A 24,523-nucleotide genomic window follows, 5' to 3' on the forward strand; every position below is an offset into this window, starting at 1 on the left:
CACCTATACAAGGCCCCACTTGCAGACCCGAAACTATATCCCAGGGGCCTAAGGCAGTAGCCTCGACCACAGCAAAAACCCTATTCCCTCTGAAAGGGAATCCAGGTCCTTAGAGATGGGGAAAAAGTCTACACCTCTGCTACTCTCTCAGCTAGAGCTTTAAACTGTCAGTTTCACATGATCCAATACCAAGAGTTTATGCTTGATCAGTTAATTAAAAAGCTGTCCTCTGATGAATCTTTAGATAAGAAATATGTATTAGAAATGGTGAATAACATCCAACAGGTTAGTAACCATTCTTTAAAATGTGGCTATGATGCACTGGAGGCTTCATTTAGATCAGCCATGACTGGCACAGTGATAAGAAGGCATGCATGGTTGAAAGAACAGGTCTTGCCGGATCATGTTAAAGCTAAGCTATTGGATGCTCCTATAGATAAGGCCAGTCTATTTGGAGAACCTGCCCAGCAGGTAATGAAGAAAATGGAAGAGAAGGCAAAATCTGTACAAACAGTTAAAGACTTCCTACAGGTTCAGCCCCCCAAGGTTTAGCAGGAACTGGCCTGCCAAAAATTGGTCCTTTCCTGACTCCACAAGATCCCAAAGGGGCAGGAACAGACGCTCTAGGGGCAGAAATCAATCCAGAGGAGGTGCCTACAGAGGACGACAGTGGCAAGGCAATAACCGAGGCACAGACACAACCACTGCCACTACAACAGGACAATCTCAGTGACTTGGCTCCATCTCCGCCTACCAGGGAGCAAATAGCAGCACCATTAGGCAGAAAGTTAGCCTTATTCTCGAAAAATTGGCACTATATTACAAAAGACAAGTGGATTTTGCAAACCATAGACCAAGGCTACGGTTCCACTTCCACACTTTACCAGTAAAAGAGGAATGCCAAACCTGCCCCCAAATCAAAAAATAGAAGCCCTGCACCAGATAGCGGAATTAATAAAGATGAGAGCTGTGGAAAGGGTGCCAATAACAGAACAGGGCAAAGGATTCTACTCCAGACTATTCCTAGTACCAAGAAAAGAAAAAACTGGAGACCTATTCTCGACCTGTCCATCTTAAACACATACATCATTGTCCCAAAATTCAAAATGCTGACCCTACAGCAACTTCTTCCCATGCTGGGCAAGGAGTGTTGGCTGGTAACTCTAGATCTCAAGGAGGCATACCTGCACGTCCCCATTCGACCAAATTGCAGAAGATACCTCAGATTTCTTGCAGGATCAGAGCATTATCAATTCTCAGCATTGCCCTTTGGCTTATCTACTGCCCAGAGTATTCACAAAATGCCTGGCATCAGTAATCGCTCACTGCAGAGTACAGGGAATTCAAATTTATCCATACCTGGACGACTGCCTGTTACAAGCGGACAACAAAAGCAAGCTGACAACAGATTTACAAAGGGTCATTTACTTGCTACAAGCCCTGGGATACACAGTCAATTTTCAAAAGTCAAGGCTGATCCCATCCCAGACAAGAACATTCTTGGGCTGAATTGGACACAGTAAAACAGATGGCATTCCTAACTGCAGAAAAACAAAAGAACTCCCTCTTTACTTCTTAGCATTAACAAAGCAGAACAAACTAACAGCAAGAAAAGTTCTGCAGGCCTTGGGCTTCATGGCATCATGCATAATCTTGGTCCCACATGCCAGACTGCATATGAGAAAGTTACAGTGGTACCTAAAGAATTTATGGTCTCAACACAGGCACAACTTAGAAACAGAAATACCACTAATCCCATGCTTAAAACAGGAGTTCCTCTGGTGGGCTCGGGCATGCCAGTCAAACCCAGGCTTACCCTTCCACAACTTTCGAGCAAACCAAACCATCACTACGGATGCCTCAGACCTAGGATGGGGGGCACACATGCTGGACAAATGCGTACAAGGACTGTGGACTCAGGACCAGCTGCACCTGCACATAAACCAAAAAGAAATGCTGGCAGTAAAACTGGCAATCCTAAAATTCAGACCATTCCTCAAAGAAGGCCATTTGATGATAAGGACAGACAACACCACAGTCATGTGGTACATCAACAAACAGGGAGGCACTCATTCTTACCCCTATGCAGAATGACTTTGGACCTTTGGAATCTGGCTCTCAGCTACAACATCCAGTTACAGGCAATATTTGTACCGGGAAAAGAGAACACCCTAGCAGACATTTTAAGCAGGACAACCTCGGATGCTCACGAATGGATGCTACACCCGGACATCTTCAAGGCCATCACAAAGAAATGGGGAATGCCACAGATAGATCTATTCGCTTCCCCACAAAATCACCAGCTCAAAAAATTCTGCACAAGGACATTCCACCCACTTGCATGGAAGGTGGACTCTCTATCCTTCAGCTGGAAAGGCCTGACAGCATATGCATTCCCACCTCTTCCCTTGATGCACAAGGTACTACTGAAAATCAAAGAGGAACGTCCAAGGATAATCCTGATAGCTCGAACTGGCCAAGACAACACTGGTACCCATTGCTGAGGAGCATGTCTCGGGAGAAAATGTGGTCAGTACCCCTGATGCCTCTGATGTTAACTCAGAACAACTACAACATCATACATCCAAACCTAAAAACCTTGCAACTGACTGCCTGGAACATCACATAGCAGTAACTAACCCAGACCTTTCACAAAGGGTTAAAGACATTATCCTTGAAGCCCGCAGACCTTCAACAAGAAGGAACTATGCAGGAAAATGGAAAAGGTTCGTCATTTGGAGTACTGAAAGAGGAAAAGATGTGTCGAACATAGATATTGCTAACATCCTGGAGTACTTGGCAGAGCTTCTACATACAGGCCTGTCCTATTCTTCCATCAAGATACATGCATCAGCTATTTCAGCAGAATACAGCTTTGATCCTCCTGTCTTTTCACATCCTCTACTCAGGCAGTTTCTCAGAGGGATCAAGAATGTAAAACCTCCTAGGAAACCACCATTACCAGCATGGGACTTGAATTTTGTACTAGAAAAGTTGACACTACCTCCGTTTGAACCAGCAGCAACAGCAGATCTACAGCACCTGTCATGGAAAACTGCTTTCCTGCTGGCTATTACTTCAGCAAGGAGGGTTTCGGAACTACAGGCCTTAAAGGCAGTGCAACCCTTCCTAATCTTCCATCAAGATAGGGTATCCATGAGAACTAATCCTACATTTATGCCTAAGGTGGTATCCAGAGTGTCTTTAAACCAGGCAATCCACCTACCTACCTTCTTTCCCAATCCACAAAACAGAGGCGAAAGAATAATGCATACCTTGGATGTACATAGACAGTTACGCTACTACCTGGACAGAACCAAAGGTAACAGAAAAACTGACCAGCTCTTTGTAGCCTATGCAACAGGAAGGGAAGGAAAAGCAATTTCCAAACAGACAATCTCCAAATGGATAGGAAATTGCATAAGATTCTGTTACTCCTACCATGGAAAACCAATTCCACAGAACATAAGACCTCATTCTACAAGGGCTACAGCCACTACCACAGCTTTCTTAAGAGGAGTGGCAACCAAGGACATTATTGAGGCGGCTACTTGGACCTCCATGCATACATTTGCCAAGCATTATAATTTACCTCTATATTCTAGATCCCGAGCAGGGTTTGCCACTGCTGTACTGCAAGGGATCCTGACTACACCATAATTATTATTCCTCCTCCCTAGTTTGGCTGTGGTATTCTACCCATTTGTTATGACTGCAGATGCATCCATGAAGGACATAGTACAGTTTTGTACCTACCATAAATGTAGATGTCCGAACTGGATAGCATCTGCAGTCAGGATTACCCTCCCTCCTTCCCCTCTGCGGTACTCCTAGGGTACTTACCCTCCTAATAGCTAGCTGGGGGGGGAGTCTCTTATGGTGTATTTGTTTGTATATATGTACATACATGTTTATTTTTTGTGTTTGCCTTCTACTATTTTGGAAACATTGGCATTTATCCAAAATTTAGCTTTCCAAGAGGGCAATTGGCATCTGGGGCAAGAAACACTGAGGAAAATGGCGTCGGCTGATGCCTTTATACCCGAAGACCAGCAGAGATGACGTCGGGTGAAGCGACATCAGCGAAGCGGACCGGACTTTGGAATCCGGCCGACCGAAGGGCTGCCTGACGACAGGACAACCCATTTGTTATGACTGCAGATGCTATCCAGTTCGGACATCTACATTTATGGTAGGTACAAAACTGTACTTTTCGTCATCATCCCTTTACTCTTTGAATTATACATTTCTCCTTGTGCTATGTATAGGAGCCTTAAATGTGTAACTCTGAAATGCCACTTCAAATCAGGTAATCCCAAACCACCACCTCCTTTTGGAAGGATCAGCTTATCCCACAGTTTTTGCCCTCTTCCCCTCCCAGATAAAAGCCTTCAACTCTTTATTAACTGCTGTCCACACCTTCTTCTGTGGTTGATTAAATATATGCCTGACTTGTGTATAAAACTTAACGGACTAAAACATTTTCATTGCTTGTATCTTGCTATTTATATCCATAAAACAGAGTTGAAACTATCTTTTGTTTAGTCTATTCCCACATATCCTTAACAGCCGTAACAGAATCCTTTCTAATCCGTACTCCTTCACCATGTCCCCATAAATATGGGTATTGCTGAACCAATTCTTATGTGGGTACATAGTTTACAGTTATTACCTTTCTTTTAGCTTCATTAATTTTGTATCCTGAAAAAAAGTTTATCTCAGAATGTTCCATGACTCTGTAATGTCCTTTTCTGGTTTATCAGGTACAAAATAATATCCTCTGCAAGTAAAGCTAACTTTTCTTGATTAACATACCAATTATATCCGAGAATTTGAGTCCCTTATTTTCTTTGGCGATGGTACTAAATGTAACACAAATAACGGGGGAAGAGGACACCTCTGTTGGTTCCTTTTCTCAAACAGGACTTATCAAAGTGGACATCCACCACACTGTAATTTTCATCTCTTATCCCTCATGTATAGAATAGGTTCACCTCTTTTGTAAACTACTGCATTTCGTGGAGCTTTTCTCCTCGGGTCTCCACTGAAAATGGGTCCCAAACCCAGTTGGACTAACCCAATTAACAAATGTCAATAATAATAATAATGTATCCTGCTAATGAACTTTAGAATTTTATCAAGGAATGTGTAAATGCATCATCCTACTCATAAAATCCCAGCTTATTCTGTCGAATGCTTTCTCTGCATCAACTTTCTTCCCTACTGGCTTCCAAACGTCCACAGGAATACCATCTATTCCTGGAGACTTTCCTGTAGATCGGTTATACATTATCAGTTATAAATATCTCCTCCTTTCCTGTTTGTAATTGAGCCTTGTCTGGCTCTAATCTTGGCATATTTAATTCTTCCATAAACATTTCATTTGTACTATTCTTTGATTTCCACATTTCTCTGCTTTATAGATTTTCATAGTTTTCAAAGTTTTGCTAATACCTCTACAGGATCTCAGGTTATTTTCCTTGTTATAGGCTCCCTAAACTTGACAATAACCCTTTCTACTTTGTTGCTTGACCCATTGTGTTAAAAGCTTTTGTGCTCTGTAGCTATCACAAAAGTTGCTTAACAGCAGATTTTCTAAACTTATGCATATTATCAAGGTAGTAGTCCCTTTTCTTGACCCCTGTTAGGCAATGCATTAACCTTTGTCAGTCCCTCTAAATTTTTGTTATATCTTAACCTTATCCCTCTTTTATTTCTACCATATTTTTAAACTCCACTTTCACTTTATCCCAATCTGTAGCTATATTTTCTGAATAAATTTGTCCTAATAATTCTTGAGTAATTTCTACTACTCGTTCTTTAAATTCCTCTGTTTAACAGCTAGATGGGGAAACGTCATTGTCTCGTTTGTATTTCATTACCCTGCATTATTGTTTATTATTGGCTCGTGATCGAAATAGTTATTGGATATGTATCAAAACTTTCAGTTAAATGCACAGTTTCAGTAATCTATAATTTTGTCTAGCCAAGCCCAGTTTTTGTACCTTGGGGAATAATATGTAAATTCTTTCCAAGCTCCTACTACTTAATTCATATGTTCCATACCAAATATTTTCATATATTTTTTTCAAAAATCTGCCCTCTTTTGTTATATTTCCCTTCTACACCACTCCCCCTATACATTCTCATTGTTGCAAATCAAATTCCAGCCCCCACCTAAAAATAATATTCCATGCTGAAAGCTGATTATTTTTCCCAAGTTCCATTGTAGCAGTTTTAGGTGGAATATAAATACATGCTGGCATAATTCTCCACCCGTGCCAGTAGCCCCTTACTACTACAAATCAACCATTCTGTTTTTTTCCTCCTCTATCACTTTTTGTGCTGTCCTTATCATTTGTACCAGATATTCCTTTGAATAACCACCTGAAATCTTTCATCAAATTCATATTTTCTTTCCAAACATGTCTCCTGTAGCATAACTGTTTGCACTCTGTTTTATAATTCACTAATCTTTCTTTTTGTATACCTGTGAGATCATTCACATTTAAGGATAATATGGAAAGTGTTATTGTGATGAGAAGTCATTATTCCCGCCTGTTATGCATAACAGCTTTTTTTTTTTTTAAATGTCTAGTTTCAGCTTTTGTGTTACATGCATACATTGTTTGGCAGGTTAATCTTTTATACAGTTGATCTGAAGTAGTTAACTTCATTTGTGCATCAACCTATGGGTCTTCGGATCCATATCGGATCTGAGCCGGCAGTTTCCAACAGCTGAGATCCGAGCTCCAAGATCCTCCCCCTACCCATAATCCCCTGCCATCCCTACCTGACCTCAGATCTAGTTTGCCGCGGTTGAAGCCAGCAGCTTGATCTTTGAGTTCCAGGCGTTGGGATTTTCTAATCAAGACTTTGTGAGGAAATTTTGTCTTTTTTCTTTACTTTCCTGTCAAAAAAAAAAAAAAAAAAAAGTGTTGTGTGTGTGTTTAGCTTCCCCTTGTAGTTTTCTTCAGTACAAATTTTAAATTTAGCTTATCCCCCCCCCCTCGTGAGAGCATTAGGGCGTGTGTCTGTGTGTGCTTGGGGCCTAGTGTGTGTGCGTGTCTTTCTTAGTATAATGTCTGAGGCCCCAAAGACATTCTTTGCTAAATGTACAGAGTGTGGCAATAAGCTATCCCCAGCGGATGGCCACACTCGGTGTGTTTTGTGCCTTGGGGGGTGAACACCTCTCCTCTGGTTGCACTATTTGTGTGGCGTACAACCCCAGGGCACTTAAGGACCGGAGGTCGTGGTTGATTCTGGCGGGACTTCTGCCCCCGGACTCGGCCCCGACCTCCGGTCCCCCCGTGGTGCCTGCTGCAGCTGCAGCAGTACCCACAACTGCTTCCCTTCCCCTGGCCGGGACTCAACCTACCACCTCAGGCCAGGAGGATAGGGAAGCCAGAAAAGAGAAGCGCAGGGAGAAGCACCACAAGCGGCGGGCCGAGGCCTCTACATCGGCCCCGCCAGCTAAGCGGGCTTCTCCCTCCAAGACCTCTGAGCCTTCTCCTTCCTGGCTCCAGTCACCTTGCTTCTCACTGGGACTGGAGGAGGAGGCCCGGTCTCCCTCGAGGTCATTGAGGCGGCACTCCCGTCCCGCCTCGGTAGCCTTGTCCAGGTCCACCAAAAGCTTAACAGACGCAGATTTGGACCGGATGATGAGAAGATTTCTCCAGGCCCAACTGCAGATGGGAGTGCTCCTGCCCCCCCCCCCTCCAGGGGGGAGCTCGACTCCCTTTTTCACCCCAATAGCTCCTTCTCCAACCCGCTTCCTGGGTTTGGAGTCCTCGGAGCCGAGTGGTGTTGGAGCCAGGGGTGTGTCGGCGCCGATAGTATCGGGTACTTCAGCGCAGACAGCGCCCTTGAGTCTGTCTGGTCCCTTTTCGGCGAATCCGAGCTCTCCGAGCCGAGAGCTGAGCTTCGGATCCGAGGGTGTCAGTGTGCCTTCGGCTCCGTCCAGGTCAGAGCATACTGGCCCGTCAGATCCGATAGCATCGGCGCTGGCCCCGATCCACTCGTCGGATCCGAGGGAGGGTTTGCCCTCGGATCCCAGAGAGACCCGCTCTCCTTCGGCTTTTGACGTGGTGGAGAGGGCTCTGTCGAGGGATTCCAGGCCCCCGGCCACAGCTACGGCTCCACCCCGCACTCCTTCTCAGTTGGCTCTGACTTCTATCACCCGGCCCCAGGGACAGCCTGCTCTAACGTCTCAGGTAGTTCCCTTGTTGGGACATGATGAGCCTGGTGAGGCCTCCTCAGACAGCCCCCCCCCCCCCCCCCCCCGAGGAGGTCCCTCACAAGCACAAGTGAAAAAGGAGGCACTTGGACTCCCCTGCATTCTTGACCGAGGACACCGATTTGGAGGAAGGGGAAGGCTCCCTAAGATCACCCCCCGAAGACGTCTCCTTTGGAGACATCATGGAGATGCTCAGAATAAGGGGAGGGTGGTCCGCCCCAAAGCCTACCTCGGAAATTCTGTGTTCCTGGATGTGTTTGAAGCAGGCCTGTATACCTCTTGGGTGTCCCCTCCAGCCGACTCTCTGGTAGACCTAATCACTACCAGGGCATGGAAGGAGCGAGACACTGTGGAGCCCGTCCCAAAGAGACCTGATAGGATACTTAGTCCCCCCCCCCTTCCGACAGAGGGCACTGGAGTAAGGGATCCCCGGTAGATGTCATGTTGGTGGCGGCAGCCACCAAGAGGGAACTGGCCCAAGAAAGTCCCTTGGTCCATCCTCCTAGCAAGGAGTCTCTGGCGATGGACCGCCTTGGGAAGCGAGTCTTCAGTTCAGCTACCTTCTCGGTAAGGTCACTGAACTACATGGCACATTTCTTATGGTTCCAGCGAGACCTTATTAAAGAGTACGCTGGGTTGCCCCCGGAGTCCATGTCGGCGGAGGACAAGCAGGTGTACTCTGCCCGAATGGCCACTCTTAGGTCTATTTCTAATACCTCTATGCGGCTACTATCCCATGCTATGGAAGGAGCCGCTAGAGCTAGCGGAGCTGGCATCGTCATGAGGCGACAGGCGTGGCTCCGCCTCTGTGATTTCGCGGAACCCTTTAAGGCGTCGTTCGCTAATGCCCCATTCGATGGTTCTACCCTCTTTGGCAAAACCGTACGTGAAACGTTAGTCCAGAGCAAGAAAGACGGGAAGACGTTTGCCGTCGGAGTCCGCTTCTCTGCTCCCCAGAGGTCTTTCTCTAAGAACCAAAAGGGACAGAAGAAAATGTGGTTCCGGAAGTCTCAACAGTCCCATGACGCTCCGGACACCCAGTCTTTCCGAGGCAGAGGAGGACAGGGCGGGCGCCGCCCTAGGGGCAGAGGGGGTCTGAGGAGTTTTGGGTCCAGAGAATCGTTCTCTGATCGGCCCACGCAGCAACCCTGAGGGGTTACCCGACTGCTCCACTCTGGAGGCAGTCGGGGGGCGTTTTTCGAGGCACCTGGCAGCTTGGGAGTCCATCACGACAGATCGCTGAGTGCTTCGTATCATATCCAGAGGTTACCAAATCCCGTTTCTTCATCCCCCTCGCAATCCCAGATTCCTCCCCGATGCCCCCCCCTCCAGATCAGAGGGAGGCCGCGGCTGCGGAAATCCAGCAGCTGCTAGAAAAAAGAGCCATTCAGCACATCCCCCCAGACCAGTTCGGATCGGGCTTTTACTCCAGGTTCTTCTTGGTGCCAAAAAGGACGGGAGACTTAAGGCCAATCCTTGATCTATCCCTCTTGAACCTGTCAGTAACCAAAGAAAAGTTCCGGATGGTCACATTTCAATCCATTCTCCCCCTCTTGCAGGAGAACGACTGGATGTGCTCAATAGACCTCAAGGATGCGTGCTACCACATCTTGATGGACAGACACTCCAGGAGGTTCCTTCGCTTCTGGCTAGGAGCCAGTCATTACCAATTCAGGGTCCTCCCCTTTGGTCTCACCACAGCCCCCAGGGTGTTTACCAAGGTTTTGTCAGTGATAGCGGCCCACCTGAGACTTCAGGGAATTCAGGTCTTCCCCTACCTGGACGACTGGCTTCTGACCGTCCCCACAAGGCATCTACTCTGTGCGGCCAGGGACTCTTTCCTCCGTCTAGCTCCCCGGCTGGGCATCAGTCAATGTAGAGAAATCTTTCCCTACTGCCGACCCAAATCATAGACTTCATCGGGGCCAGATTGGATACAGGCCGGCTCCTAGCCTTCTTGACTTCGGACCGGCTTCGAACCCTGAGACTCCATGTGCGGGCCATTCTTCAATCCCCATCTCCTTCAGCAGCTTTGGTCCTGAGGGCCCTAGGGTCGATGGCAGCTGCCATCAACCTGCTGCCTATGGCGCGTTTCAACATGAGGGTCCTGCAGGGGACCCTCCAGGTCCAATGGTCCTTCCTGCATTACCCTCTAAACCATCCCCTTCGCCTCAGCAGGGTTTGCAGGAAGGCCCTCCTGTGGTGGCTCCAGTCCCCAGACCTCCTCAAAGGTCGGCCCTTTGCTATGTCCCATCCCCTAACCACGGTGACCACGGACGCCTCTCGCCTTGGGTGGGGGGGGTATTGTCTAGGCAGGACAGTCCAAGGCACGTGAGACCACACGGAGACCTCGCTGCATATCAGTGTCCTAGAGATGAGGGCGGTGCTATTGGCGTTGCAAGCACTCCAGAGCCTTCTTCCCGTGGGGACTATTGCGGTCCAGATGGGCAACATGTCGGTAGTCTGGTATATCAACAAAGGGGGAACCAGGTCCTATCCACTTTGCCGAGAGGCCATGAGAGTGTGGGAATGGGCGATCTCCACCAACCACTTTCTCATAGCGATGCACATTCCAGGACGGTCCAGCATCCTAGCGGACAGACTGAGTTGCACGATTCTCTTGCCGTACGAGTGGTCTCTGAATCCCGAAGTAGCGAAACAAATATTCTCCAAATGGGGTCAACCTTGTTGCAATCTTTTCGTTTCTCCCTCAAACACAAAGTGCAACGACTACTTCGCTCTAATTCCCCCACCCGGGGAATCCCCCCGAGACGCTCTGGCACATGCTTGGCCGCCCGGTCTCCTTTATGCTTATCCTCCTCTAATGCTGAAGTTCTTACAGAAAGCCAGTCAGCTGGGGAGCAGAATAATCCTCATTGCCCCATTCTAGCCTCGTCAGGCTTGGTTCCCTTATCTATGGTCTCATCTAGTGAATCCTTCCAGGATTCTGGATCCTATCCCGGATCTGATCTCGCACCCGTTAGACCTTCCAATCCCAAATCTGGACAATCTGAAGCTCACGGCTTGGTTGCTCCAGTTCCACTCCTAGCTAGGACTCCCGGTATCTCTTCTCCGGTCAAAGCTATCTTAGTGGTGGCCCACAAGCCGTCTACTAGAAGACTTTATGATAGCAAATGGAAACGTTTTTCTGTTTGGGCGGAGCAACAAAACTTAGACCCCCTTACGGCTCCATTGCCCGCGGTGTTAGACTTTTTGTCAGGACTTTTTGACCAAGGAGCCAGCTCTTCCACGGTCAGAGTTCAGCTGGCAGCAATTTCACATTATCACGTGGGGAGTGACCTAGGCCCTTTGATCTCAACCATATTGTGTAAGGCCTTTTTGAAGGGTACCTTCCTACTAAGACCCTCTGTGGAGGACGTAGTCCCTCCTTGGGATTTAGCGCTCGTGCTCCAGGCTTTGACAGCTCCTCCCTTTGAGCCTGCAACTTCAGTGGATCTTAAATTATTATCCTGGAAAACAGCCTTTCCCGTCGCCATCACTTTGGCCAGAAGGGTTTTTGAACTACAAGCCCTTTCCGCCAAGCCACCGTATTTGACTTTTCACAAAGACAGAGTATCCCTCAGGACCAATCCCTCCTTTCTTCCTAAAATTGCTTCCGAATCAAACATCAATCAAACTATTAACTTACCTGTCTTCTTTCCCAATTACCAAAACAAAGGCGAATATAAATTGCACTCGTTGGATGTTCATAGACAACTATGTTTCTACTTACACAGAACAGCTGGTCATAGGCAATCAGACCAGCTGTTTATTTCCTTTGCTAAAACTAATTTTGGAAAATCAGTTTCTAAAGTCACACTGTCCAGATGGATTTCACAGTGTATTCTACTAGCATATGAAAGTTCTGGCCGTCCCACACCCCAAGGAGTTCACGTCCATTCTACTATGTCAATTTCTACCTCTGCTGCCTTTCGTTCTAGAGTCTCATTGGATGAAATTTGTTCGACAGCCACTTGGGCTTCATTTCATACCTTTATAAATCATTATAAGTTGGACCTGGTTTCCAGAGGGAGAGCATCCTTTGGCTCTGCAGTGCTCCGGAACATCCTTCCATGAGGACCTCCCAAGATTTAGGTAGCTAGGGAAACTCTCCCATAGGTTGATGCACAAATGAAGTTAACTACTTCAGATTAAGAAGTTATATACTCACTATAACGTTCCATCTGAGTAGGTAAACTTCATTTGGCAGCAACCGTGCCCCCCCTCCTTCCCCCGACCGTTGGATGTTTATATTACTCTTATTGTCATCTGATTGTATCGAGGTCAGACCATAGACTGGCTATTTAGTGCAGGTCTTGCATTAGGCAAACTCGATCTGAGGTCAGGTAGGGATGGCAGGGGATTATGGGTAGGGAGAGGAGCTTGGAGCTCGGATATCAGCTGTTGGAAACTGCCCAAGACCCATAGGTTGCTGCCAGATGAAGTTTACCTACTCAGATGGAACGTTATGGTGAGTACATAACTTCTTATTTCTTGTCAGTTTGAACCTATGTCACATCTTATAAAACTTCCTGTTTTAATGAAAGCCCCCAAACAAAAACACCTCTGTAATCTGTTAATACAGGCACACAAAATGTTGTACATCTTCAAATAATTAATTTTAACCCTCCCAGTCAAAACAGTTGTGCCAGATTGACAGCTACACTCACAGGCTTGAATTGACCTATAATAATGGTTATTCATTCCAAGATGCATGATGCAGCCTGTTCTTCTACTTACACAAAGTGCTGTGTTAGTATCTTATCTTTATTCCTCTCCCAGACGTAGAAAACAACTTGAATGCTTTCAGAAAACATTATCTTTTAGCCACTGAAAGAAGAGTTTTCTGTTTTTATTGCCCTTATCAGTTTGTCTCCCCAGACAAATGAGAGCCAGATTCAGCTACAACCTTCTCATGTTGCACTGCAAACATTTTGCTAAAGAAAAACTTTACTTGTTTCCCCTTAACACTTACCAGATCAAGCAAAAGGGCCTTAAACCAGTCATCCCGCTATGCAAAAGTTAGAAGCATATCAGTTTTACTTATGTCATGCTGTTATGTCCCAGCATTTCTTCTATTTATACATTGCAGTCCCTATATTTCTGTAAACTGAACAAGATGAAAGAAGGAAGGAAAAAAGGACAGCTGTTAACTTTAGTATCTCAATTGCACACAAAAACACAGGAAAAAGTTTTATTTTAGCTCATGCAGTATATGTCTTATTTTCTAAAAGTACTGTTAAGAACAAAAGCTGTTCTTTCGTCCTCCCCTCTCCTTAATGTTTTTCCAAACATGAAGTTTGGCATATGCTTTGGAATCCCCTATAAGTTTAATAAAGTAAAGAGTCCAATATTTCCAGGTTTTGTTCCACCAAATTTCAGAAGTTTAATTGATGCTTTGCAGTCCCATAGTTATTCATTAAGTTTCAATGTTTTCTTCCTGTTAATCTCCCTTTCCCAGATCTAGTCTCAGATTCATTTCTAATGTACTCTTGGCTATTCTGTTCAACTCCTGTGCTTTATTCTCTCTCTCAAGTATTTTCCTTTGGAACATTGGAAAAGATTATACTGGCATGGTCTTTCTATGAGCTTTATTATCAGAAGAATAAGAAGCAGAATCCCTTTCTGTTTGATAGCTCACTTTTGTTCGACAAACTTGTAATTTCTTCCTTAGCATGATCTGAATAAAAAAAAATGACTTTGATCTCCAGGAAAAAATATTCTGAAGAAAGCTTGGATACACCAGCTTGAATCTCATACCTGCTTCTTGCCATTTGTTGATTGCTGGAATAAATTTACCTCGCTCCTGTGTGGTGTACAGTGAGTAATCATTTTCCACAAACACTCTACCGTCTTCAGTATTTAGAACTTTGTCTTTCTGCTGCAGTTTTGTCAGAATCAATTCTTTCTGCTGATAGGATTGCATTGTTACTATTACAGGTCTTGCCTGCTTTCTCATGGCCAGGTTTGGAGCAAACACACCATGTGCCCTTTCAATTAACTACTGCTGTGGAATGCCAGTCTGGTTGCTTATTTGTGCTTTCATAAAATTAATTCAATCTCTTCCTTCCAGTTTGTGTGGTACAGTAGAAAATTTTGGGTTTTCCCTACTTTGCTGTATTCTGTAATTCTACCATTTTTTTAAACATCTCTTTTTTAGCAGTGTTGTATGCAGCCAGTCTTTTCTTCATTTTGACCTCTGATTTTTGCAGTTTTATCAGCTCATGTGAATATCTGTTTAAAGCTTCTTCCATTTTTGAGTTGAAGCTTGAACTGCTTTTTGATGAACAGCTGCAGGATTCTTCCCAGCCAGTGTTTTCTCCTCACTTTTTGTGATTGATTTTCTTTTAGGTTCTCTGAATTTCTTCTTTGCTAGCATACAGTACACTTACTAGCCAGTAACTAAAATTTACCCAAAAAGGCAAATTCACTGGATTTCTCTTCCGAGTTTCTGTTTTCACACTGGGAGAGCTGAGATTAAGGTGTTGCACAATGTGCAGCCATATTGTGTATTTCCTCATTCAGTTCTCTTATTACAGGAATGCTAGTAAAAGCAGGCAGTGAGGAAGAAAATCTTATACTAATCTTTTTTATCCAACCAGAACAGACATGGTTTTCTTAGATAGTTAAGATGAGCTAGAAGAAACCTTTAATACCCTGCCCCCTTATGACTCAACAAGAGTAATATTTGATTGACTCTCTCAAAAGTCTTTGGATGAGGATATCTATGGTTTCTTGTCAGTTTCATACACCCCACCCTCCTTGTTCTCTCCTGAACTGTGGTCCTGTTTTGCACGAAGCCAGAATACCTTGGAAATTGTACCTGACCAAAGTGGTATGGTTGATGTAAAATACGTGTAGACCCATCTTTCATTGATTCCTTTAGTGAATAATTGCATCAAGGTATTTGCCTGTACTTCTGTCGTAGTGCATCTTCCAGACAGTTCAGTTTGCACGCCTTTGGAGCTTTTAGCATCTACATGTTCTGCTGTTAAGCTGCCCGTAATAGTGGCCCTTCACGTGAGGACATTCCCTGAACTTGAAATTTGTCATTGAAAACTATATTCCCCTACTTGATCCTCTTAGTTCTGCTGCTGGAGGTTGTATCCTGTGGAAGAAAACAAGGATACACTAGCACTATCAACCAGTCCTCCCTTCATAGTTAAGTGGTCTCAGATCTGTCTTTTCATCCTGTGTCTGTTGTCATAATCCTCAGTTCTTTATAATCAATCATGTGTAATGAATTTATGTAGGCAACATATCCTTATTCCTAGGAAGTAATTCAGACTAGTTCAGCTTTAAGGAGAATTGTTTGGTACTAAAGCAAATTTCATTGTACTCTGCATGCAAGGCATTGACTTAGTCCCTAGCAGGCAGTGCTAGCTGTGTCATACAAAAGACATTTGAAAACAAATGAAGCTTTTAGTTTATTTTTAGACAAGGATACCACTAAAGGACACTGGCTGTGCAGTCGGGTTTTATAAATTGACATTACTACACAGATGCACCCTGTAATTAATGTAGAGTACATTGTTAAATATGTTTGTGCATTCCCAGTACTACATAATTCAGATTTTAGTAACGCAAATGTAATTTGTTAGCCAAGTGTCTGCAAGGTGCAGTCCCCTAAGATTAAGAGAGAAGGTAAGCTAATATTTCATCTGCTTTGTATTTTTGTTTTTCCCCTTGGGTACTGCTTCCTCTGTATCCTGAAGTTCTGCTTGTTGTTTGCTCTTTTTATATACTGCAGTGATATCAATTTTTGTGTTCAGAATATATCTTCCTAAAAGGATGAGAATAATTGAAGTTTGATCAACATCCCACTGAGCATGCCACATTATCTAATGTCTTGCAGGTGTAAGTGACGTTCAGATGCCCAAATGAAAGACCAGTCTCTGAATTCTTTGAAACTGTTAAGTAATTTGCTCCTGTATTTCATATTGCACTTACTGTTTTGTTTGTTTATTTTTAGTAATGCTAGAAATAGTGGCTCGGATGATGAGGAAAATGAGCAAACACATCAAAAACGTATAATATCAGAAAGTGAATCAGAAGATCAGAGATCTAGTGGTGGACAGTCTGACAATGATTCTGGCAGTGATCGGCCCGTGAGTAAAAAAAGGCAGTATGATTCAGAACAATCAGACAGTGGATCTGTACGATCAAGGGGAAAATCTGGTGGCTCAGATGCAGAGTCGGACAGAGGATCTGATAACGAGGGCTCTGGTCAAGAGAGGTATAACAACCGGATTTCAGATCATGATTCTGAGAACAGCGAGTAGAAATGGAGTGGAAAATATTCCTTTTAATTTAACATTTTACTGTGAACTTCAGTAACAAAACCAGAACTGAAGAACTTAACATCCATTTTTATAGGGTAACCTTAAATCACAACGTGATGCTTTTAAGTTTATGTATGTGCAAAGTGAGAGCAAGCCAGTATTATGGCAGAAAAAAACTCTTAGCACTTTGTTTCCAAATAAAAAAAAAACTAATTTTTTTTCTCCCCTTTGGTTCTGTACAGAAGATGCATATTAATACGCATATTAATATTTTATATTACGTATGCTTCCAGTATTTATTTTCACTGCACATGTATTTTTTGTGGATGGTTTCAAAAGTGAGGAAAGATATATGCAGATTATTTAGTTTTGCTAAATTGTCATTGGTACTCCAGGAAATGACAGGTTAAACAGAATGAAAAATAACACATGCTTGGCTCTTAAACATTTGCAGATAAAACAGGACTGAGATGACAGATGTAAAGTAAGACAAGTCAAGTAGCCGCAGTAAAATAAAATTTTTATTAATTAGTCATTTTGTGTTAAACTTGTAAGTATGTTGCTCACTTACTCAATAATTTGCATTGCTTTTTTCCCCATCACTTTATCTGGGCAGCAGGCATGCCTTGAGTTGTTGAAACTTCCTGTACACAGTTGTCGTTTAATCTCATTTTCAGATTTATAATTAGAAGATAGTGAGATTGTTTTGCTGACAGTGATTTTTGTTGTTTAACCTAATATGAGGATTTGTAATTAGAAGTTAGTAGGATTGTTTTACAGTCAATGATTTTAGAAGGGTTAAATGACAGAGACTCTTAGACTGTGTAACAGTTTTCAGGAGGATTGGGTGCTAATTTAAGCCCTGTTTGTGCATAATGCAACTAAAGAATGGCTTTCACTGTTCATCTGCTGTCTGTAAAAGCTAGTGTCCTGTGTTCTCCCAGGTATCTGTTTCATTAATAGTGTTTCTTACTAGAAAACCTTCATTTATTCATTCAGTTTCAGGAGTGAAGACATTCATTTTTATTGTTGGTGTTTCTTAACTCACAATGAGCACAAACTGAGTAATCTGATAATGACACAATTTTTACTTTCTCGTTTATTTTTCTGAGTGTCCCAGTTTGAATTTATTTTCACATGTATGCTGTATAAAAAAAGAAAAGAAAAAAGCAAGAGTAATGGAGTAATGGGACACCTAAGATGTTTGAGGGTCTTCAGCAAAACACGGATCTGCCTCAGGTTAGGTTTTGTAATGCATTTTCTTTAGGCTTGTGCAGGAGATGCAAGGAGCCAATGGAAGACAATTATTGAGTTATTTTTGTCTGGTGCAATCACCATGCCTTAAGCTTTTACAAGCTGCTACTTTAGTGGTGCCTTCAGCTGATTTATTTCCTTTTTACTGCATTGTGAACTGTCAATGTCCTTCTATTCATATGTTGCAGTATTCATAGCATGAGGGAGTCCACCGCCAGCTGACTCATACATCCACACAATACACAAAAGTCTAACACTACTGTAGGGTACATGTGACGTGGCGCAAAACACAAATCCTATTTCGGTCATAAAATGGCACTTGGTATAAAGCAGACATCGGCATGTACCAGTTCTCAGAACCTTTCTACCGCCAGTCAGATCGTCTTCTCCGGTCATTCCTTTTCAGACAAGTTGCGGATCCCAATCAGATAAGTGCCCCATTAGGGTTTTTTGCATGTCCTATTCCTGTGTTGCAGTATTCATGGTGTGGGATTTCCCTTCTTAGGCAACCCGTATGTCGGCCCCTATACAAAAGCTTCAACTTGGCTGCTGTAGTTGCGTGGGACGTCACACGTAAGGCTATAAACCAGGAACCTTAAATGTGACGTCTGCACGCACAGACCTCAGAACTTTTCAGCCGTGGACAGCTGTCACATTGTGTGCTTCACTCCTTCACCACAAGACATCTAAAAGTTAAGTACCCCGTTGGGGGGTTTTCTTCTTGACTTCTTGCTAAAGCTTGGTTTGCTGTAGTAACCTTTAGCCGATGTCAGCTAAAAAGGGTAAATGCGAATGCCAGATACCCAGTAGAGATGCACACGACCACTGTGTTTTTTTGCTTAGGCTGAGAGCACGACTTTGCTTGCGCAATCTGCCAATCCTTCATTCCTAAGACCCTACGCAGCAGTCTGGCTGCTCTCAATCTGTATCTAGAAAATTAGCACCAAGGATGGATCCCATTTTGGAAGCTCTGACTGAACCTCTTCTGAAGAAGGCCAAAATTCCTAGGCCCACTTCCACTGCCTCTCCACTTTCGGACACCCCGCCAGCTGCCAATTTAGGAGTTGAGGGACATCCATCAGATACGTCTACTTTGATGGTGTCCTTCGAGGATGCCACTTAGTTGATGACAGCACATTCACGGAGCTTACTCAGGCATCGGCTACAGCCGAGGGTGTGGGGGAACCAGACACAGCCGGGCCTCTGACCCGGATCCCTCCTCCTGACACCACTACCCTTAACCATGCACCCGATTTCAGACCTTCACCTAAGACTACTCCATTAAAAAAGAAACAGAAAACCAAACATCTGGCTACACCTACTGAAGGCTTACCTGATTGGCTGTCCTTCACCTCATCTTTGATGCAGACCTTCATGGCACAGCCTCTTCTCCATCTAGCCTTCCTCTCCTCAGCCCTTAGCCTGCCTCTGTCGCCTCTCTTCCACCGCCCACTTCACAAGGCAGGGAAGGAAGAGCAAGGGGCTTATTATTCATCTTCAGATGAATCCATGTCATATGCCTCCCAAATAGCCTCTCCTCAAGAATATTACTCCCAGATGAAGAATCCATTGAAGGAGATGCTCCTCCAGAGGATATCACCTTTGGTGAGACCATAACCAAAATGAAAGAATACTACAAATGGGACACCTCACAAATGTATTGATACTCTAAAAGGTATTTTGAATTGCTACAAGTGGCATCTCCCAACCCTTCTGCCATTCCTTGTCATCCCTGCTTATTTAGATGCCTTTTCCTCAACATCTAAGACCCCAGACTCTCAGCCCCCTGCCCCTAAGAGGCCAGATCGCTTCTACAAAGTGCCTGATGACCAGAAATTTCTAGTCAAACCACTCCTGGTAGACCCTTTTGTGATTGCAGTATCACCTGATAAACAATCCAGACTGATTCCGTCTGCCTCTCTCCTACCTACAGATAAGGACAGTAAAACTATGGATAGAGCTGGAAAGAAGGTTTACACCTCTTCCACATTGGCTTTCAGAGCCATCAGCTATCAAACCCATATGACCAAATATGCTCTGGACCTTGTCTCTCAAGCCTCTTCTCTGCTGGTTGCTACTCCAGACTGCCCCACCAAATCTGACATAGCATCTAAACTGTCTCTGGCTGCCCAAGTAGCCAGACATTCCATTAGATGTAGTTATGATGCTGCAGAGGCCTCTGCACGGTCTGCAGCCTCTGTACTTCAAAGATATTCCTGGCTATGTCTACAATGCTTACTGGAGGACTTTAAGTCTAAAATCTTAGATGCCCCTCTAGACCCTAAATTATTGTTTGGTAAGCAGTCAGCAGACCTTTTTAAAAATCTACAAGAAAAGAGCAAGGAATTGCAAGACATCAAGCATCTTCTTGTGTCTTTTATTCCTAAATATTACAGAAATTACCCTGCAAAAACTACATTTGTCAGAAGAAACCCCTCATCTGCTGGATCTTTCTCTTTCAGACACAGAAGGGCCAGAAGACCAACCTTTTCCAGGCCAACTGTCTCACAGCTCCCCACTAGACAGCCCTTTCAAGACAGAGGAGGAGGACCCAACAATGGTTGACTGCCTTGCCCACCTTCCCCTTTCTGCCTGCCTCTTCCACTGTCTCCCCTTTTTGGAAGATCATCACTACAGACAAATGGTTTCTGGCTATAGTTCAAAAAGAATACTTCATTTCTTGGATAGAAAGCCCCCCCCCCCCTTAAGGGGCATACTCTTCCCCCCAAGAAATCAAAGACACCTCTTCCTACAGATTTTACAATACCTTCTGAACCTGGGAACAATAGAACCTGTCCCACCAGGGCAGGAAGGAAAAGGCTTCTACTCAGGACTGTTTCTGGTCCCCAAAAAAGATGGACCTTTGAGTCCCATTCTAGACATTTCCTTTCTAAACCTATTCTTAAAGGTTCCTACCTTCAGAATGTTGTCCCTACAAACTTTACTCCCTCTTATACCAGCCCAGGCCTTCATTGCCACACTTGACCTGAAAGAAGCCCATCTCTGCATCCCCATACAACCTTCCCACAGGAAATTCTTACATTTTTCTGGACCCTCCTCTCACTTTCAATTTACAGCATTGCTCTTTGGTTTGTCCACTGCTCCCAGAGTGTTAAAATATTTGGCACCTGCCATAGGCTATTGTAGAACACAAGGGATTCAAATTTACCCTTACCTGGACTACATCCTTATTCTAGCAGAATGCAAGGAAATCCTGCCAAACCATTTACAGTTCACCATTTCCCTGCTTCAAAGACTGGGGTTCACCCTCAACTTCCGAAAATCTTCCTTACCCCAGAACAAGACAAAACCATTTTTGAGTTGCAGGATCAGGAGAGACATAATGAAAGCCTTTCTTCCCCAGGACAAAGTCAACTCCTTGTCCTCCCGCTTAAGAACTCTTATGCAGACCCAACAGATAACTGCAAGGCAATTTTTATGAATCTTGGGCCTAATGGCAGCCACCATTCCCAGGGTGCCACTAGCCAGAATGCACATGCGAAAGCTACAGTGGTATCTAAAAAATGTATGATCACAACACCAGCATCCTTAAGCGCAAGAAATTACCCTCTTGCCCTGCCTACCATCAGAACTAAAATGGTGGATTCAGCAAATTCAACTGAACCCGGGCCATCCTCTGCAGTTACCCACCCCAAACTAGTTCATGCATACAGATGCATCAGACCTAGGATGGGGAGCTACGGTGTCAAACTACAGGGTACAAGCAAAGTTAGCACCCTTCCATAAAGAACAAACATATCAACATGAGGGAAATGACCGCAGTCCTTCTGGCATTGAAAGCCTTCCTTCCCCTTTTACAACCAGGTGTTCTCCTAATAGTAACAGACAGCACCACAGTTCTGTGGTACCTCAACAAGCAGGGAAGGGCAAAAGCCTACAACCTCTGCAGACTAACCTTACTAATCTGGATCCTAGTCTCACAGTACAACTTGTCTCTGCAGGTGTCCTACCTCCCCCCGCAGGACACCAAACAAGTAGATGATCTCAGCAGGACATCCTCTCCAAATCACAAATGGATGCTGTACAGGAATGTCTTTCTAGACATTGTCCACCGGTGGGGCACACCTCAAGTAGATTTGTTTGCCTCCCCCCAGAACAGACAACTGCAGACTTTCTGCTCCAAAACCCACTCTCCACTAGCATGGAGAATAGACGCATTCAGCATTTCATGGAAGGGGGGGTTTCTATATGCCTTTCCACTCTTCCCATTAATTCAAAAAGTCATCCTGAAAATCAGGAGAGATAAACCAAAAATCGCTGGTGACCTCCTACTAGCCAAAGCAGCACTGGTTCCCCCTACTTCTCAATATAGCCAAGGGCAGTCATCACAAGTTACCCCACAAGGTGGACCTTCTGACACAACAAAAGGGAACCCCCTACTCACTCACACTTTGCAGATGTTGGCACTGACACTGTGGGTGGTAAACTTTTAATTCCCTTCAGGCACCACTACTCAGAGAACGTGCTTTTAGTCCTGAGGGAGGCCAGGAAACCTACTACAAGGAAATCTTACTTAACTAAATGGGAGAGATTTTCCAAATGGTGTCTGGGCAAGGGCAGGGATCCATACATTGCATGTTCACCCTAGTTTTTGCCTGTGTGTGTCAGCTAGTTAAGATAAGACTTTCATACTCTTCAGTGAAAGTCCACCTTTCAGCAATTTCAGCCTGCCTGCCACTAGACCCTCCCCTACTAGCCAGACTGTTAAACTGTTCTTTAAAGGGGTCTTGCACATTTGACCACCAAGAAAGCCCATCCCACCACCCTGGGACCTGAACTTCATCCCGGAAAAACTTGCACAGTCTCCATTTGAACCTGCTATCACTGCTGCTCTTCAAGTGCACATGGAAGACAGTACTGCTAGTGGCTATAACTTCAGCCAGGAGGCTGTCAGAGTTGCAGGCCCTAATGGCCTGCCCTCCATACACTACCTTCCACAAGGACAGGGTAACCCTACGAACCAACCCTTCCTTTGCCTAAAGTGGCCAACGATCTGCCATTAAGCCAGTCTATTCATCTAACCGTCTTCTTCCCCTCTCCCACCAGTGAAAGTGAGAGAATACTCCATTCCCTGGATGTACACAGACAGCTAAGATTTTACTTAGACAAAACCAAATCCATAAGAAAGTCCAATCAACTTTTTATTTCCTTCCACCCCAGAGCCCTGGGCAAATCAGTCTCCAAACAAACCATCACATGTTGGATTAGAAAAACTATTTGCCTATGTTACTCGCACCATGGCAAAAAACTCCCACAAGGAGTAAAGGTTCATTCTACCAGGGCAGTGCCAGCCTCCAAAGCCTTCTTAAAAGGCCTGGACACTGCATCCATCCTGGAAGCAGTCACATGGTCCACCATTCACACTTTCACCAAACACTACAAGCTAGGCAATGTCTCCAGAGCACGTGCAGGTTTTGCCAGAGCAATTCTGCAGTGCTTTGTGGAATCAGCTACTTCTACCTCCTCCCTTCCTTCCATCTAAACTGTGGTACTCTCCCACACCAAGAATACTGCAACATAGGAATAAAAGAACATAGAATAGTTGTGTATAATCTTACCTTAACCATAGATGTCCTTCTCTTCCTTGTTGCAGTATTCCTTCCCCACCCAACTATAACCCCCTTCTCTATTCTCTCTCTCTCTTTATTGACCTGTCTTAGGTCTCCTGGTGGTTATACCCTATGACCAGTTTAACTACCAGATGGCTCTTTGATCCTATGGCTGACATCACTTGTTACTCTGTTTCGACCTGTCTTGCTGGGCTTTCAAGTTCTGAGGTTTGTGTGTGCAGACGTCACATTTAAGGCCCCTGGTTTATGGCCCTGCATGTGACATCCCACGCAACTACAGCAGCCAAACTGAAGCTTTTGTATAGGAGCCGACATACGGGTCGCCTGAGGGGGGGAAATCCCACACCAAGAATACTACAACATGGAAGCGAAGGACATCTATGGTTATGGTATGATTTTGCACAACTATTCTTTATTCCTTTTTTCTGCTGTTTTTTTTTTTTTTTTTGTAGGTTACATGTCAGGTAGAAAGGGCAAGTGTGCGGAAGGCTGTTTCCACATAGACTTTCACGACCTTTGTCTCTTTTGCCTAGGCTCTGACCACGACCATACTACTTGTTCTGTTTGCAAAGCCTTTGTCACCAAGACCTGCATAGTCATGTAGCTTCTCTGAATTTATATCTAGAAAACCAGCGCCTTAAATGTCTAGCACACGATATGGAAGTTGCATCGGGCCCTTCAGGTGCGCCGCCAGCTAAGAAGGCCAAGAAATCTAGGCCAGTCTTACTTGCTGCTCCTCCAATTCCAGATGTTTCTCCGGAGGCTGATGTTGGCCCGAAGACCATTCCAGAATCAGTAGGCACTCCTTCGACAGGTAGCGGTGTGGAGGCCCTGAAGGGCCCTACCAGCACGTTCTTGGGGATAAGCAGGTGTTTGTTCCGTATGTGGGGGAGGGACTTCGGCTCATTGTGACTAAAGGTCTGCATGGCATTCCACAGATCATTGTCCGAGAAGACGTCCCAACCAATATTGTTGAGTGTAGACCGATGTCGGGCCCATCCATTTTCCACTACATGTTTGTTCCTCAAAAGAAAAAACTTGAAACTAAACATGCTTCCCCTTCCCCCCCAGGCACAACTGGTGGATAGGCAGTCCTTTCCTCAAGGGCTCTTCAATGCCTTTATGGCCTTGAGACAATCTTCATCTCTTTCCCTCCCTTC

The 24,523-nt window shown here is 44.6% G+C and overlaps 1 protein-coding gene across 1 annotated transcript in view; it reads left to right on the forward strand.

Moving 5' to 3' along the window:
- Window positions 1–17,053, forward strand: part of CTR9 (CTR9 homolog, Paf1/RNA polymerase II complex component) — a 1,518,941-nt gene extending 1,501,888 nt beyond the window's left edge. The window contains exon 25 of the mRNA XM_044059132.1: window positions 16,209–17,053. Within this exon, the coding sequence (XP_043915067.1) occupies window positions 16,209–16,518 (310 nt within the window). The 3' untranslated portion in view covers window positions 16,519–17,053. The remainder of the gene's footprint in view (window positions 1–16,208) is intronic.
- The last annotated feature ends 7,470 nt before the right edge of the window (window positions 17,054–24,523 follow it).

Source organism: Protopterus annectens, chromosome 17.part0, assembly GCF_019279795.1.
Source record: "Protopterus annectens isolate FY-2018-M chromosome 17.part0, PAN1.0, whole genome shotgun sequence".
Taxonomy (NCBI): domain Eukaryota; kingdom Metazoa; phylum Chordata; order Ceratodontiformes; family Protopteridae; genus Protopterus; species Protopterus annectens.